Genomic DNA, 15,423 nt, shown 5'->3' on the forward strand with positions numbered 1-15,423 from the left:
TTGCCACACAATTGTACATGTAATGTACAATTACGCAGAAGACAATTGCGAAACTGGACTATTTTGCAATATAAAATGTAGAATGATCTGTTAACTAAAACCTTCTACTTTATTAAAATTAAAAATCAATATTTGAAATGACTTATTCCTTGAACAAGTAATATTTGACTAGATTTATTTTTTTCAACAGCTGTGTAGTCGATCAGCTGGCCTTTAAATAAACAGCTGTCATTCTGTATCTGTCAATAGTGCAGAAGTAAATTGTCATCTGTCATTTAAACTAATCAACTTGGTGATGTGTTTATAATTTTGTTTTAAAATAAAACTAAAAAATAAATAATGTCGTTGACACTTTTGTTAGAAAAATACGATGTTTCCACTGAAGAAGGCCTTCAAAAAGCTCTTAATGAAATCGAAAAAGAAGAGGTAACATATAAAAAACTAGCAATTTATTAAAAAGTTTTTTAGACCTTACTATTTTTACTGGAGATAAATTTAAAATCAAATCATTTGAATAACATTTGTTTATTTTGTTAACATAATATTATAACAAATTCAGGCCGAAGTTGATGAAGCTCTTTCGAATGCCTTATCTCGTTCCTGTACCCTCGAAGGTCGCCTCCGCACCGCAAGTCAGGCATATACCAAATTGGGTGAAGTAAAAAATGACGCTCAGGTCGCAGCTGATATGGTGGACAAAACTGCGGCACTGGCGAGAGATGTCAGCGCTAAAGTGCGACAGTTAGATCTTGCAAGGGTAAATCTTATATTTTTTTTCCATGTGTATATATCCTGCCTGAGTTGTTACAATAACTAGGTATTGATTGATATCTATTTAAATTATTCTTATATCATAATTGGTAGTTGATCAAGCAATTGGACCACATATTGGCAAGTGCTTGCTACAAGCCATAGACATTGTGTTTGTAAAAAATATTTACTATTATATCTTACATTGCAAATGTATCACCAAGCTTAGTAACTATTTTTTTAATTCATGCTGTAGAGTACTCTGTACTGTACTGTAGCTGTAGTACTTACTAAACACTTTCAAACTCTATCTATTGGTTTCAAAAACCAACCAGTAGTAATAGTAGATATAATAAATTTATATTTATAATCCTTTATTCCTTAAAGCTTTGCTAGAGTTTTAGTGGTTAGTCATCTAGTGTTAGGTATAAAGTCATCTATATCCATCCTTGGGGTTGAAGCATCGTTCATAAAAAATTGCTTCAAATTTGGTTCAATGGTTTGGCTGTGAAAGCATGACAGACCAACAGTTACTTTTGCGGTTATAATATTAGTAAAGATGTTATTTTATGTTCCAGTCCCGAGTTGCAGAATGTCAGAGAAGAGTCCATGATCTGATAGATCTTAGAGTTTGCAGTGCTGGTGTAGAGACGGCTATTAAGGCACATGATTATGAAACAGGTTAGGAGAGAAATTATCTTCTGTAAATTCTTATGTGAAAAGAAATTGTTGTGGAATATGAGTAAAGAAGAGTTGTAAATAAGGCTGGCCTGGCGGCAAAATCAACCCTCGTCATTTACTACACTAGACAATTCTCTCAGCTTCTATAAAATGATTATCTAACATCTCCACTTTATAAAAACTCTAGTAGTGCTTTAATATATGATGTAAATATTTTTGTTACAATCTGTCGGTTTGCATTTTCTGAAAAGACATATTAAGGCATCTTCAAGTCAAGGAACTACTCATTCCCGAATCTTAAACGTAATGAGGCAATGCGTGTCCCCAGCGGCGGGCCACGTGGCGCGCTTCCTCAGCATGGAGCCGGGCTCGGTGGCGGCGGCGCGCGCGCGCGGGGCGCCCGACCCGCGACGCGACATGGACGCCGCCGCGCGCACGCTGCGCGACCACCTCGTGCGCAAGTGCGTGCCCCACACGTTATGGCATCGTCAATATTGTACTGCTCGAGTCTGTTTCGATGCACAAGTGTACTGTCTATTCTGTCATGCCCATAACCGAACAGACAAATCTGACCGGATCAGAAATAGCTTAAGCACGATAACCGGCCGAAGAAACGTATCCAACTAGCGGACATAGGAAATCCCATCCAAACTTTTCGATATTCGATCGCAAGAATTATAAATGATTACGAATTATCATTAGTTTCAAAAATGTCCAAAAATAAACAAAGAAATTACATCTATCTCTACGATATGAATGGGAAACATTTGATATTTATTTCATCACTAGATTCGAGGAGGCCGCGAAAAGAGACGACGACGCCGCAGTCGAGCGGCTGTTCAAGCTGTTCCCGCAGATCGGCCGAGCGGAGGAGGGCGTCGACTTGCTCGCCAAGTATCTGGCGACACAGGTCGGCAGTATTTATAATAAGAATATAAATATTATTGCGACACAAATACGACCCGCGTCCACGAAGTTAACGCGAACGGACTATTTAAAAGTGCAACGCGTGCCCCCCAGCTGGAGGCGTGCGTGCGGCGCGCGGGCGCCGTGGAGCGCGGCGGCGCGGGCGCGTTCGCGGCGGCGCTGACGCGCGCGCTGGAGGCGGGCGCGGCCGGCGTGGAGCGCGCGCGGGTGCCGCTGGCCGCGCACGCCGCGCCGCGCGCGCACGCGCTGCTGCCCGCCGCGCTGCGCGTGCTGCAGCCCAAGGTGACCGCTCGCCGGGGGCCGCCCGCCCCGCGATGAGTGTTCCGACAGCCGTGTGATCGCATGCCGCCGCAGGTCTGCAGCGGCGTCCGGCGGATCTGCTCCGAGATGCTGGCGAGCTCCCGCGCGAGCGGCGAGCAGTACGGCGACCCGCGCGCGGCCGAGCCGGCGCTCGCCGAGCTGGCGCTGGCGCACTCGCGGCTGCAGCTCTACTTCGGCTTCCTTCGGAGACGACCCGAGGTGCGCCTCTCCGAGAGATGTCATATTTGCGTTGTTGTAATGAGTGTAGTCGTGAATCTGTATGAATTGAAAAATCATTTTGCCCGTGTCTAGTTGATGACGACGCTGAACGAGGCTGACAAGGAAGCGTGCTCGGCGGCTATAGAGAAGATTATTTCCGAGTGCGACATCACGCGCGTCGCTCAAGATGTTTTAAGCCACTACTTGACTCTGGAACGGTAAAAATAAAACTTTTTTTTTTTAATAAAAATGACTGTAATTTACGCAGTCATCTAATTTAACCGCTTATTATATTATTGAAGTTTCTTATCGGTTCATCATCATCATCATAATATAAAAATATATGCGGGTCTCGGGACGCCCGAAACTAAACGCTACCGTCTGCGTAAGAGTAAGGGAAACTATACAGACGTAACGCGTTACGTAACGAAGCGATTTTTATTATTAAGAAGTTTTCACTTCAATAATATTGAATATCACGTGGATAATTTTGAATTGACCTTACAGATACTTCTTAGAGGAAAGCGTGAACAAAGCGCTGAAGATGTCGGCGGCGCAGTCGGGAGCGACCACCTCGAGTCTGGTGGACGACGTGTTCTTCATCGCGAGGAAAGTTATAAGGTAAGATGTACTCGACGTGTAAACTCCATGAGTGACGAACATCTCGATAGATGATTCACTTTATAATTCATTTATAAAAAAAAGCCGAATAATTTTACCTCGAAATTAGTCTCGCACCATTCGATCGGCACGGTGCAAAGACCGGTTAATTTTTCTGTCTATTTTATATATTAGTTAATAATAACTTATTGTTTGTCCTTTATGTATTCTTTTAGTTACGGTTGTTTGAATAAATCTATAATTGAGAATTACTCCAGCTAGACTCAGGTATTATATATATAATTAATTTTTTTTATATTTAATAAACTAATTTGAAAGATTTAGTGAGTGTGGCTAAATTAAATAAGCCATAAGTCAATTATAAGGGAAAAGAAGTCCGTTATAATAAACACCCTCCCCCACCGCCCCGCGCAGGCGCGGCATCTCCACGGGCAGCGCGGACGGCGCGTGCGCCGTGCTCAACGAGGCGGGCGCGCAGCTCGAGCGCTGCGGGGTCGCGCTGCGCCGCCGCCTCGCCGCGCCGCCGGCCGACCCGCTGCCGCTGCCGCCGCCGCCGCGCGCGCGCCGCCGCGACGCCCCGCGCCAGCCGCCGCGCGACGACGCGCCGCGCGCGCTCTACCTGGTGAGTGTCGCCCGCCGCCGCGCCCCGCGCCCCGCGCCCCGCGCCGCCGCCCCTACAGCGCGCCGTGCCCGCAGGCGCTCACCGACGAGGCGGAGAACGGCGCCGAGTGGGCGGAGCGGCTGGCGGAGGAGGCGTGCCTCGAGGCGGAGGCGCTGTGGCGCTCGGGCGGCGACGTGCAGAGCGGGCGCGCCAAGCTGCGCTCGTGCGCCGCGGGGCTGGGCGCGGCCGCCGGCACGTTCCGCGCCGCGCGCGACCTGGCGCTGGCGGCGCTGCGGGCGGCGCTGCTGCCCGCGCTGAGCGACTGGGCCGACGCGCTCGTCGACCCCGACACCGACATCGGTGAGGACCCGGGCCGCTGCGTTGTAGATCGAGCCCGTCGAGACTTTCGGCGCTGTGAACTCGGCTGACCCCTCGCATTTCAGAGGATCTGGAGGAGGAGGCGGGCGCGCTGCCGGCGGCGCTGGACGTGCTGGCGGAGGCGGCGCGGGCGCAGCTGCCGCGCTCGGCGGACACGCTGCTGACGTCTGTGCTGGGGGAGCTGCTGACTCGAGCAGAAGATGCTATGTTGCGAAATTACTATGATAGGGTAGACTGTATATCTATTATTGATGAATATCAATCAGTACTTTGCATTACTTCATTCTGATCATGACTAACGCAGCTAATGAAGGTACGAGCACGAGGAGCATGACTTCTTCGATTGAGTATCATAACGTATATATTTCATCGTTTGTTCGTATACTATAAAAATGAGCAAACAAGAGTTATACATGCGTCTGATCTTTTATATCAAAAATTAAACCGTCTGTTTTGGTCGTCGTCGAAAACTCAGTTACAAAATCATTATTATGTTACGTACAGCAGACAACGGGTTAAATGACAAGAAATATAAATGGCGTGTGTGAATTAAAACAATAAGTAAAAAAAAGTTTTGTTATAAAGTCGTATACAGATTGGCCCAAATATCGTGGATCAAACGAATCAGGATGACAGAGGAGGTGATTTCCAACAAAAAAAATCTTTCTACAACATGGTCATAACTTAATTGCATAAAAAGTGATGATCATTTTTTGTTTTTTTCAAATAAACTTCCAATTTTTTACAATTTCATTAATACAGAAAAAAGTTGATAAAAAACAACAAATCAAAAGGTGTTTAATTATGACTAGATAATGTATTATTACAAAATAAAATATATTCCAGCTCTGGGTACCAAATTTAAAAAGCAATTCATTTTTTCTCATCAATTTTGGAACATTACAAAAAATTACTACTCACTTTGAGAGCATCCTATGAAAAAAAATGTACTACGAAAAACTGATCCCGTATTTAATAACCTGCAGATTTAATGCTGATTTAAATGAGGTATAACACTTTAGTGTCAGGCTTTTACTTCTGGTTATATGCGGGGTTTTTTTCATGTCAAGAAGCAAATTTGTTAGAAAGGAAAATTTGAATAAAAATTTTGTAGTAATTAAAAAACCGTCCTGAAATAAAAGAACAACAATTAGTATGAGTTGATAATTTCATTAAATTAAACTTTTTATGCAATTAAGTTACGACCATGCTGTAGAAAGATTCTTTGTTGGTAATCACCTCCTCTATCACCGTGATTCGTTTGATCCGCGACATTTGGGCCGCCTGTATATAAGTATTTCCTCGCTCGACGATTTCTGCCACTATCTACTTAACTCACTACTTTCGCAAACTCAGCGCGGCGCGCTGTGCGCGGAGCGGCGCTGCCGGCGGCTGGCCGTGTGGGCGGGCGGCGCGCTGAGCGCGAGCCGCGAGCGCGCGGGGCAGCTGGCGGGCGCGGCCGCCGTGCTGGCCGTGGAGCGCGCCGCGCACGCGCCCGACGCGCTGCCCGCCGCCGCGCTGGCGCCGGCGCGCGCGCGCGACCTGCTGGCGCGCCGGTGCGTGCCGCCCGTACCTGCCGCCCTCGTTTTCGTTGTCTCGAATACGAACCTCTATTCAAATTTACTTTATTTTATATTTCAGAACGGACTTCAAACTAGAAGACATCAAGCGCCTGAAACTGTAATTAATTTTTTTATCAAAGTATGTAATATATTAATAATCTTTATCATCAACAATAAAAACCCAATAATTAATTTGTGTTTTTATACGTAAACAGTGTATGTTAGGGAGGACAGTTAATCGAAAGAAAGTGTAGTAGTAATCATTTATTTAACATAAATATATAACTTGTGTTTATTACATAGCACGTGAACATTGTGTAAATATATTCTTATAGAAAATTTTATTAAAAGTATTTGCTTTACAGTAAACATTGCAATAACTGCGATACGATTGAAAGTGAATCGTGAGTCTAGTTTTATATTAAATATACAAATATTTTACGAAAATAACAATCTGATATAACGTTACCCTGATTTGTAGAATTCAAGAGGAATTATTAATAGCGATCTCAAAATTCTTACAAACTAAAGCATTAAATATTTTATAGGAAAAAAATTAAAAACTCATTAATAAAAGTATGCTTCTATCCGAGTGAGGGTTCCTTAAAGCTTAAATCCTAAGGACGCGTTCACGCTGAATCGTCACGACAATCGTCCTGACCTTGAAAATGTAAACGGAGTCGTTTATTTTCAAGATTAACACTACGGCATTTTAAAGTTATACTTCTTAAGGCACATTGGGGGTTAAAATTTAAAAATGACACTAAAGTTATTTGCGAAAGAGAGTATACAGTTATATGCATGTTCACTCTTTTTACTGATAGATAAACGTAACTTTTTAGTTAAGTATAAAAATCGTAGTACAAACACTAAAGTCAATTTATAATATATACTTAATACTTTTTTTATTTATTCGACACTGTAACACGACGATTTGATAAACTTTCATTTATAAATGAACGACAATGATTGTCAACAATGCGAACAGAAACGACAGTCGTCCAACGACAAGAGCGACACACTGAACGCATCCTCACCAATGCCCTTAAAATTGTCTTGACTATTTGTTATTTCAACAGGACAACATAATTTATGAAAAACGAATTTATATTTTGTTCTTACAGAAGCGATAAAGCAAAAAATATATATTATAAAAAAGTATTATATTAACACAAAACATACTCCAACACAAGAACACAGCATCCATTTCTTTTGACGTTGCACAAATGTAAACAAAATTAAATATACAAAATAAACTAACATGAATCGAGGTTAAATTAAATACTAAGTATAATTACAGCAAATTTGTAAGACCTGTTATTATTTTTCATATTTTAATTTTGTTCGCATTTAGTCGTTCGTATCAAGTAAATGGATTACACAAAAGTAATTCATAAGATTAAATAAACAATAAACGTTAAGTCAACATTATTAAAATAAGCAAATTGATGATAAATACAATAAACATATACTTTTAAATGCTTTATACAAAAGTGAAAATTTATAAACATTAAAAAAACACTAACAATTAATTTAAAAAAAAACAATAATGGTAGTAATTAATATATTATTATAACAAATATAATTAAACTTCTCAATTTTTCCAAAGATATATTATCATTAAAAAAAAACGATATATAGGTGTATATATATATATGTCTTAAAATACTTGTAAACAGGTACATAAAAATCGTTGTTCATTTAACTTGCAATAGTAAAATCTTATTCGTATCGTATAGAATGTATGTGGTAAAAATATTTGTGCATATATGTGCCTCAATGATTTAAAAATAGTAATATATGTTATAATATATGATCTTAGATTATTAGGTACATTTCTTGTTTGAATTTAAGGGTCCCGTGGGCAAATGGCGGAACCATGCAAACCCTTACTTAGTGACTCAGCCAGGCACTTGAACAATTTTAATTAATTTCTAACTCTTATGAAAAAATTGTAACTTACATAATTTTACTAGTAACATTGAAATCATTATTTACAACGGAATTACATTTTTAAAATATATACTTTTCAGAATGTCTACAGGCGATTTTTATATGTTTTAATTCTAATAAATTCCATTCAATGAAATAAAATTAGGTAAAATCGATAATGTCAGAAAGAGAGAACCGTGTTTAACTAATCATTTACTAAATAACAATTTTCAGCTTGACCTTGAGATAGAACTAAATAATTTCATTGTATAACAAATAAATCAATATAAATGAATTTTCAGTTCAATATACATCCAAATCACAGTACAGTACAGTACTTTTACAGATGTAGTGAATAATCCTTTCCTATCGGCAAAACTCGGAACAACGATAACACCCGAATGGTGCCGATGTGTCTATGAATTACTGTATTATTAACTTACGTGTAGGTATCAAATAAATCGCATACTTTATTTATCAATGTCAAATGTCAAACTGCCGGTTTGACGTATATTACAATGAGATGTTAAAACCACCACGATTCTATAATATAAAGAATTCGTTAGGTAAACAAAAATATAACTAGTTACCGAGGACGTTTTATTTCAATAAAACGCACTGATAAAAACCAAATTCCGGTTGAGATGATCTAATGATTCTATAAGGATTGGAACCCCAAAAGTCTAACTATAAGTCAAAACTACAGTAGGATTTTGCAGATCTTTTTATAACAATAATTTTTTGTAATTAATTAAAAATACTATGACATAACAAAAAAGACACCTCAACATAAAACAAAAAATACCAGCAGAGAAATTAATATAAATAAATATGATTTGTTAATGTGGATCGAATAAAATCAATGTTTATTATTTACAAAAATGACAGACAAGAGTAAAATGTAAAAAGTATATCAAAATATAGGTGGCCTGCATTAGTACACGAGTCCATGAAGTTTATCACAAAATCTAACATAAATATCAACAAAATATTTCTGTGGTATTAACTACTCTATATAGATACTTCCTCTTGCAATGCGACCGTTCCCTACGTTGTCTCGATGGGTACTGAGTGCGAGTGAAGTAGTAAGACAAAAACGAACATTTCCGAGAAAATACGAAAGGAAAGGATTATTCACTACATCTATACTTCTACATCACGTTAAGTGTCATGTTTATTAAAAAAAAAAATGAGCTCCTACCCTGTCAAAATCTCAATTCTTTGGTGCTATTAAAAAAAAAAAAAAACAAAAAATACAATATAAATATTATGTAGTTCAATATAAAAAAAAAACATTAATGAGGTAATTAGTGCTCCATTAAATAATAATTAAAGCAATAATACAAACTTAGATATTAAGTAAACGCGTTAAAAAGACTACTTATAAAGTATAGACGGTTTAAAAGCATCATTTTTATTATTAGTGTCCCAAACACCGGAAATATATCAAGATAGAAATATCATCGGAAAAGTGGGAGGAGCCAAGGCATACAAAAGATATGCTATTAATGTACTATTTAGAAGGCTTAACCAGAAACAGCAGATACTCTTTAAAAAAGTTATATTAACAGTAATCTATACTATTGTATTGTCCTGAACTATAGACTAAAGAAACGCTGTAAAGTTGAGACATATTGAATAGGTAGGCTGTTTGGTGTAGTCTAGTCCCTTATAAGCCCCCCGGGGAGCCCTTCACACACAAACATCCACATACCCCCTTCAAGTGGGAGAAACGTGTATATGCGTCTTTCCAGCGAGATAAAAGTATTCAATTTCATAAACAAAAGGTATTATATTTATCATTTCATTATTGGCTTACCTTTATACATGATGGCGAATGGATCACTTCACTTGTTGCCACGATAAGTTATCGATCGTATCGATAAATGTAACGGAGTATCGATATCATCTAAGAATGTGAGACCTAGTGACCTTTGAGCATTCTATCTTGGTATATTTATGGATTTTTAAAATCATCGGTATTAAATATGTAGTATGTAGAGCCAATTATAGCTCTACATTCATATATTTTTTTTATTTATATCTTTATATAAAACTTTTTTTATATGTCTGTTCATGAAATATAATACATATAAGGTATACTTGTGAAAGTAGAAATATTTTTATAAAACATACAGTATTATTCTTATGCTTAGTAGTGTTACTTACGGTAAAGTGTTATTGAAAATGACATTTTAAGAGTAAAATCATCAAAAACAAAGTGTTTTACAAACAATATTGTACGACATACATAGGTGGGACATGTTAACATATCAAATAATGGTATTTAGTGCGGTGTACAATTATATAAGAAAGATTTTTAAATCAGCCCTTTATAAGTTTTACTAACTATAGAAGACACGCACTAAGAAATTAGTGCGATCAGGCTGCTTTTAATTTTATAAGGCTCCTATAAAGGCACAGTAGTATTTATCAAGATTTTTTGAAACATAGTAACGTTTTGTCATCGCTTACCGGAAAAAAAAAACATTGGTTATATATTAACATTAAGTACTCGAGGCCTCTATTACTAGCCCCCCCCCCCCCGGGTGCAGCCCCTAGTAGCCCTCGCGCGGCGGCGCCACGGAGGTGGTCTGCTTGGACACGACGCGCGAGCCCTGCGCCAGCCCGCCCGCGCGCACGCCGCGCCACTTCAGGAACGCGTCCAGCGCGTACGCCAGCGTCGCCGTGAACCCGAAGAACTGCGGGCACGAGCAGGACACGTTGCATTCGGAATATATTTTATTTTATTTTATTAGGAAAGCTAACAGTGACATTAAAAGTATTGAATGACAAATATGTATAACAAATCACCATTTAGATGCCCTCGCATATAAACATTATGTTAAATTATAAAAAAATACGTGCCACGCTGGTTTATTTACTAGGTCGATAGATACATATGCAAAAATCATATTAAGTTAAAAGAAAAAAAAAAGGTACATTATGAGGAAAAGGTAGAGCTGCTCATCAAACGACTTCATGGCCATTTTGCGCTTAAGTGCTGGTATATATTCCAAAGGAAACGGGGCCACCTGGCTTCCCTCCTACGCCGGCTCGCCCTCACAACCTAACACGATAATACTGGGTATTGCTGTTTGACACAGACACAGAGCTAATGCCACCAAGTAAATTTGAGTTATTCGTTAGGCTTAAGAGTGTGACTGACTGTACCGTATGCGCAGAAATATTTAATTAAAACTACTCACCGCTGCAGCGGAATGTGAATTGTCGTGCACGGTGACGGCGAGTATGCCCGCTATCAGATACAGCACGGTCCAGAGAGCCGTGAACACGAATTCGATCTTCAGCCAGGGTATCTTGTAGAACTTCTCCACGATGTGGAACAGGTAGAACCCGAGCAGGATGCCGGTAAACCAGAACGCGATCATGGAGATCCAGCTGAAGTACACGCCCTTGCTAGCGGTGTTCAGGTACGAACACTGAATACATATGAATCCTATAAGACTGCACACCTGAAAAAAGAGAAAAGTATTTTTTATATTCATTAGTATTCAACAAACTTCAGACTTCATCCTCGGACCCTTATCACCCTACGGCCTATACACTACATTCACATCATGACCAATCAAATAAATCCAGAGTCCGTACGTATAATACGTATAAGTATATAAAACTCTCCGCTTCCAGTTTCCACCATCAGGCATTGTCACCCATTAACAGTCGAGTGCAAAATGAAACCGCTGTTCTATTATGTATTCATAAATAAAAATATAAAGAACCACTTGAAAAACAACCGACGTTAATATTTGAATGAAATGTCTATTATATCTACATCTCACATCATCTTTAACTGCGTCATTTGTATTAAGTAAGAAAAAAAAAACAATTTTTAAAAATTAATTAATCCAAAACGATCAGGGGACAGGGGACATCCGTTGGAAAAGTGAAAACATTCACATTGTAATGTTATGCCGCCCATAATTTTGACATTGACTTTGACTTAACAAGGGGAAATCCCCTGTTATAATGTAATTTGATAGACTGGTACGTAAAACGTATAACTTCAGACTTCAGTACGTTAGATTCGTTTTCTACTCGATTCGATTGTGAACCTTAAGAATTATTTGCCTTACAGTTTTATTAGGTGCTCGTCGGTTAAGAGAGTTATTCTTATTACATTTACAATGGGTAACGCCTGCGCCGCTTGTATTGTTAACGTGCTGGCAGGATTTGTGGTTTATACTGGGAAGGGCATGTGGTTATTACTGAAACTCGGATTCACAACTACGGGCATTGTAGCAGGTAGCCTCGCGGCCTTAGCTATGTCGTGCTTCGGTAACGTTGAGTCCGGCAGCATTATATCAAGAGCGACGTCTATGGGTATGAAATCTTGAAATGTAAGTTGTATAATACACATTGTTTTATTTCTTGTTTTTGTGATTACAATAAATAGAAAATTGAGAAAAATATAAGCCGAGATTGTCAGTTTCATTTACACAGAGATCTATTTTTTATTAAGAACATGAAGAAATTTTAGCATTATAATAAAATATATGTTATTAAGTAATGAACATTTACAGTCTGGTTATTATAACCTGAATAATACCGAATGTTTGTAAACATTAACCAATCTAAGAATATAACCAATCAAACATTTTTTCTTTTGTTTTCAGATATATCCAGTTTTGTGTGAAAATTTACTTCATTTTCATTTAAAACCCAATATAAACCAAATAATAATTGAACGTAGTATTTTTTTTCATTTACCTTGATTATTAATGGTACATGTTCAAGAAAAATAAATTAACTACTTTTGCATCACAACCATACAACAACAGAATATTCATCAAAATGAAATTGACTGCATTATTTGTGTATGTGTGTCCTACATGAATTCAGTTAGTTGTTACAAAACTAAAGAACAATACAATAGAATAGAAGGCACTATTTAATAAAAAAAAACATAATTAATCTTCACTTTTTTAGTTTCCTTTTCAAAACAAAATAATGAATTACATTATTTAAAGAACTCACCACTTGTACAACTTTAAGGATTCCCGGTATAGTCCTCACGTAAGATGGATCGAATCGTATGTTTGTCTGAACAGTGGTGCTTGATGTCACCGTAGTGGTGGTCGTATGTTGCCCGGGGAAACCACCTTCTGCCATTTTCTTAGTTTAACTGTTGACAATTATTGTAAACTATTATTTATTTATAGTGTTTGCTTCATTGATGCTATTTTTTTGCTTTATGTAACCAAATTGTTTTATTTGTCCCATTTAAAAATTGGAATACATATTTTTATTAATTTTCTTTTCTTAAATATCTTAATGAATAATTATTTTATGTTCTATGTTACAAGAAAGTTGTATAGAAAGTCAATAAATGAAATGAAGATTAAATAATTCAACTCAAAGAAAAAAAACTAACCAATGAGGTATAGTATGTGAAAGTTTTATGAGCTATTAATCATTTATTCATAAATCAAATAGCTTTTATTGCAAATTGCTATATATTGATTAGAATATTTGAATATTTAATTGACTTCATAAATAGGAGGTTTTATAATTGCCTAGATTTGTTTTAAATGTTTTTTTATTGAGTGGGAGTGATTCGCTTAGTATTCAAAATTTTAAAACAAGTTTACATTATCTGCTATGAAGCTTCTATTCTTAAATTTGAGTTTTTGATAGGAAAATTAATCTTTGCTGGTTAAGTCTTAAGACCTTGGCATAAAACACGTTATTGGATGTTAACTATGACATGTGTGTATGTTGGCAGTATGAACATAAACTATTTATATTTTAATTCATTTTATTAATGTATGTGTAACACATATTATACATATATAAATTTTAAATGACTGCACTTCTTATGCATATAACATTTACCCGATCCCGATCCCATCACAATCACTAACTCCTCTGTGCACACAATAAAAAAGGGGTAGAAAAGGAGGTTTTGTACATTTTAATATACAGATATGAAATCATATCTCATAAACAGCTGGTTCAAATGGTAAAAAGCAGGTAGAAATTTTTATTCACAGATTTTTTTTAAATATAATTTATTAATGTTATGTAGTGTAAAGATTCCATTAATTTCACAGAAAACATAATCATGGTTATTTTTGATTTTCGAATAGTATATCTGTTATAGATAATTATTTAAGAATTTTAAAAAGGTTTTCCCTTTATTTTGCTTATTGGTCTATTTGTATTTTGATTTTTAAATTTTAGTTTTAGTGATTTTATAATACAATTTCATTTATTTTTTGTCAAATAGGTTATTACAAAAAACATGCCATGCCATGCCATTTTTGAATGATGGAAAGTACTATCCGCGTGCATACATTTTTATTCAATTAGTAATCCAATAACAATTAACTAATATAACTTGTTATCATACACAATTACACCAGCTGTTGGTTGTCTTAGCCAACCTAATCTATAAATAAATGAATCCCATTATGTACTTGTTATCAATTCAATTTGATAACTTTCACGGTGATAAATATCTATGTTAGTCATTAGTATGTTCAGAAGAATTTACATTAAACTGAGTTATCAACATTGTTATTTATATTTTAACATTTAAAAATAATATCAATACCTAATTTCCACCCACAAAATTATCATATGGATGTTAGTAATAACCAAATTTTTGTAACACTTAGGTATGTCTGGCAAATGTCACTCATACTTACCTATTTATATTAGATAAAACTAATTTGCTTTTAATTACAACATATATTTAAAAATATGTACTGAAGAATTGCAGAGTCTAGATAATAATGATGTACATGATTTACAGCAGAAAATTCATTTTCTTTTCGTGAATGTTTGTCTCAAGAATGTTTGTTATTTTTTTAATAATTTGTTATGTTGATATTAAGGAAATTTCTGCGGGATTTAAATTTTTTTTATTGATTTAATAAATTGAGATGTTTTCATAAACTAAGGAAACATCTAAAAATTTATACAATCAACTAGCATTAGAAGTTACTAACATATTTAGATCGTCACCTCCGAAAATAGCGATTATTGAGCAATACACTGAAATTTCATATAAAATTTAGAAATATTACTTACCAAAACTCCGCTTTAATAAATACTTATCACCACAACAATTTTACTTAAGCACAAATAAAATATTCCAGTTTATATATTATATGAAATATACAATTATTTTAATAAACTAACTAGAAAAGAATATCATATTATCAATGACGAACTTCAACAATTATGGTAATTTTGACAATTTGACATCACTCAGTTTAGTTTGCTCAATTCAACCTGATCCACCCACCAACATATAAATTACAAAATATCAAATTTTTATTTATTAAATCGAAGCGTTTAATTCGGATTGACTGATTAGTAATTAGTTGATAAATGATCACCTAATGATTGTGAAATATCGCTATGAGCTGTAATTAGATAAGAATGGTATTCAAATACATTTTGTTTTAGTTTTGCACTCATTAA

General features: G+C 36.6%; 2 protein-coding genes across 2 annotated transcripts; one reads left to right on the forward strand and one right to left on the reverse strand.

Moving 5' to 3' along the window:
- Positions 1-266: 266 nt before the first annotated feature.
- LOC125076933 (conserved oligomeric Golgi complex subunit 4) lies at positions 267-6,231 on the forward strand. The gene is made up of 14 exons (XM_047688675.1): positions 267-426; positions 560-757; positions 1,329-1,431; positions 1,760-1,892; positions 2,221-2,341; positions 2,452-2,640; positions 2,713-2,877; positions 2,971-3,095; positions 3,385-3,498; positions 3,913-4,120; positions 4,195-4,459; positions 4,543-4,706; positions 5,834-6,033; positions 6,119-6,231. The coding sequence occupies exons 1-14, from the start codon at positions 340-342 to the stop codon at positions 6,159-6,161; spliced, it is 2,115 nt and encodes a 704-aa protein (XP_047544631.1). The 5' UTR covers positions 267-339; the 3' UTR covers positions 6,162-6,231.
- A 2,892-nt stretch (positions 6,232-9,123) lies between these two features.
- LOC125076981 (CKLF-like MARVEL transmembrane domain-containing protein 4) lies at positions 9,124-15,320 on the reverse strand. Its single transcript, XM_047688745.1, has 4 exons — positions 15,028-15,320; positions 12,970-13,117; positions 11,181-11,447; positions 9,124-10,673 (listed from the first exon to the last, which is right to left on the reverse strand). The coding sequence occupies exons 2-4, from the start codon at positions 13,102-13,104 to the stop codon at positions 10,530-10,532; spliced, it is 546 nt and encodes a 181-aa protein (XP_047544701.1). The 5' UTR covers positions 13,105-13,117; positions 15,028-15,320; the 3' UTR covers positions 9,124-10,529.
- Positions 15,321-15,423: the final 103 nt, after the last annotated feature.

Source organism: Vanessa atalanta, chromosome 3, assembly GCF_905147765.1.
Source record: "Vanessa atalanta chromosome 3, ilVanAtal1.2, whole genome shotgun sequence".
Lineage (NCBI taxonomy): Eukaryota > Metazoa > Arthropoda > Insecta > Lepidoptera > Nymphalidae > Vanessa > Vanessa atalanta.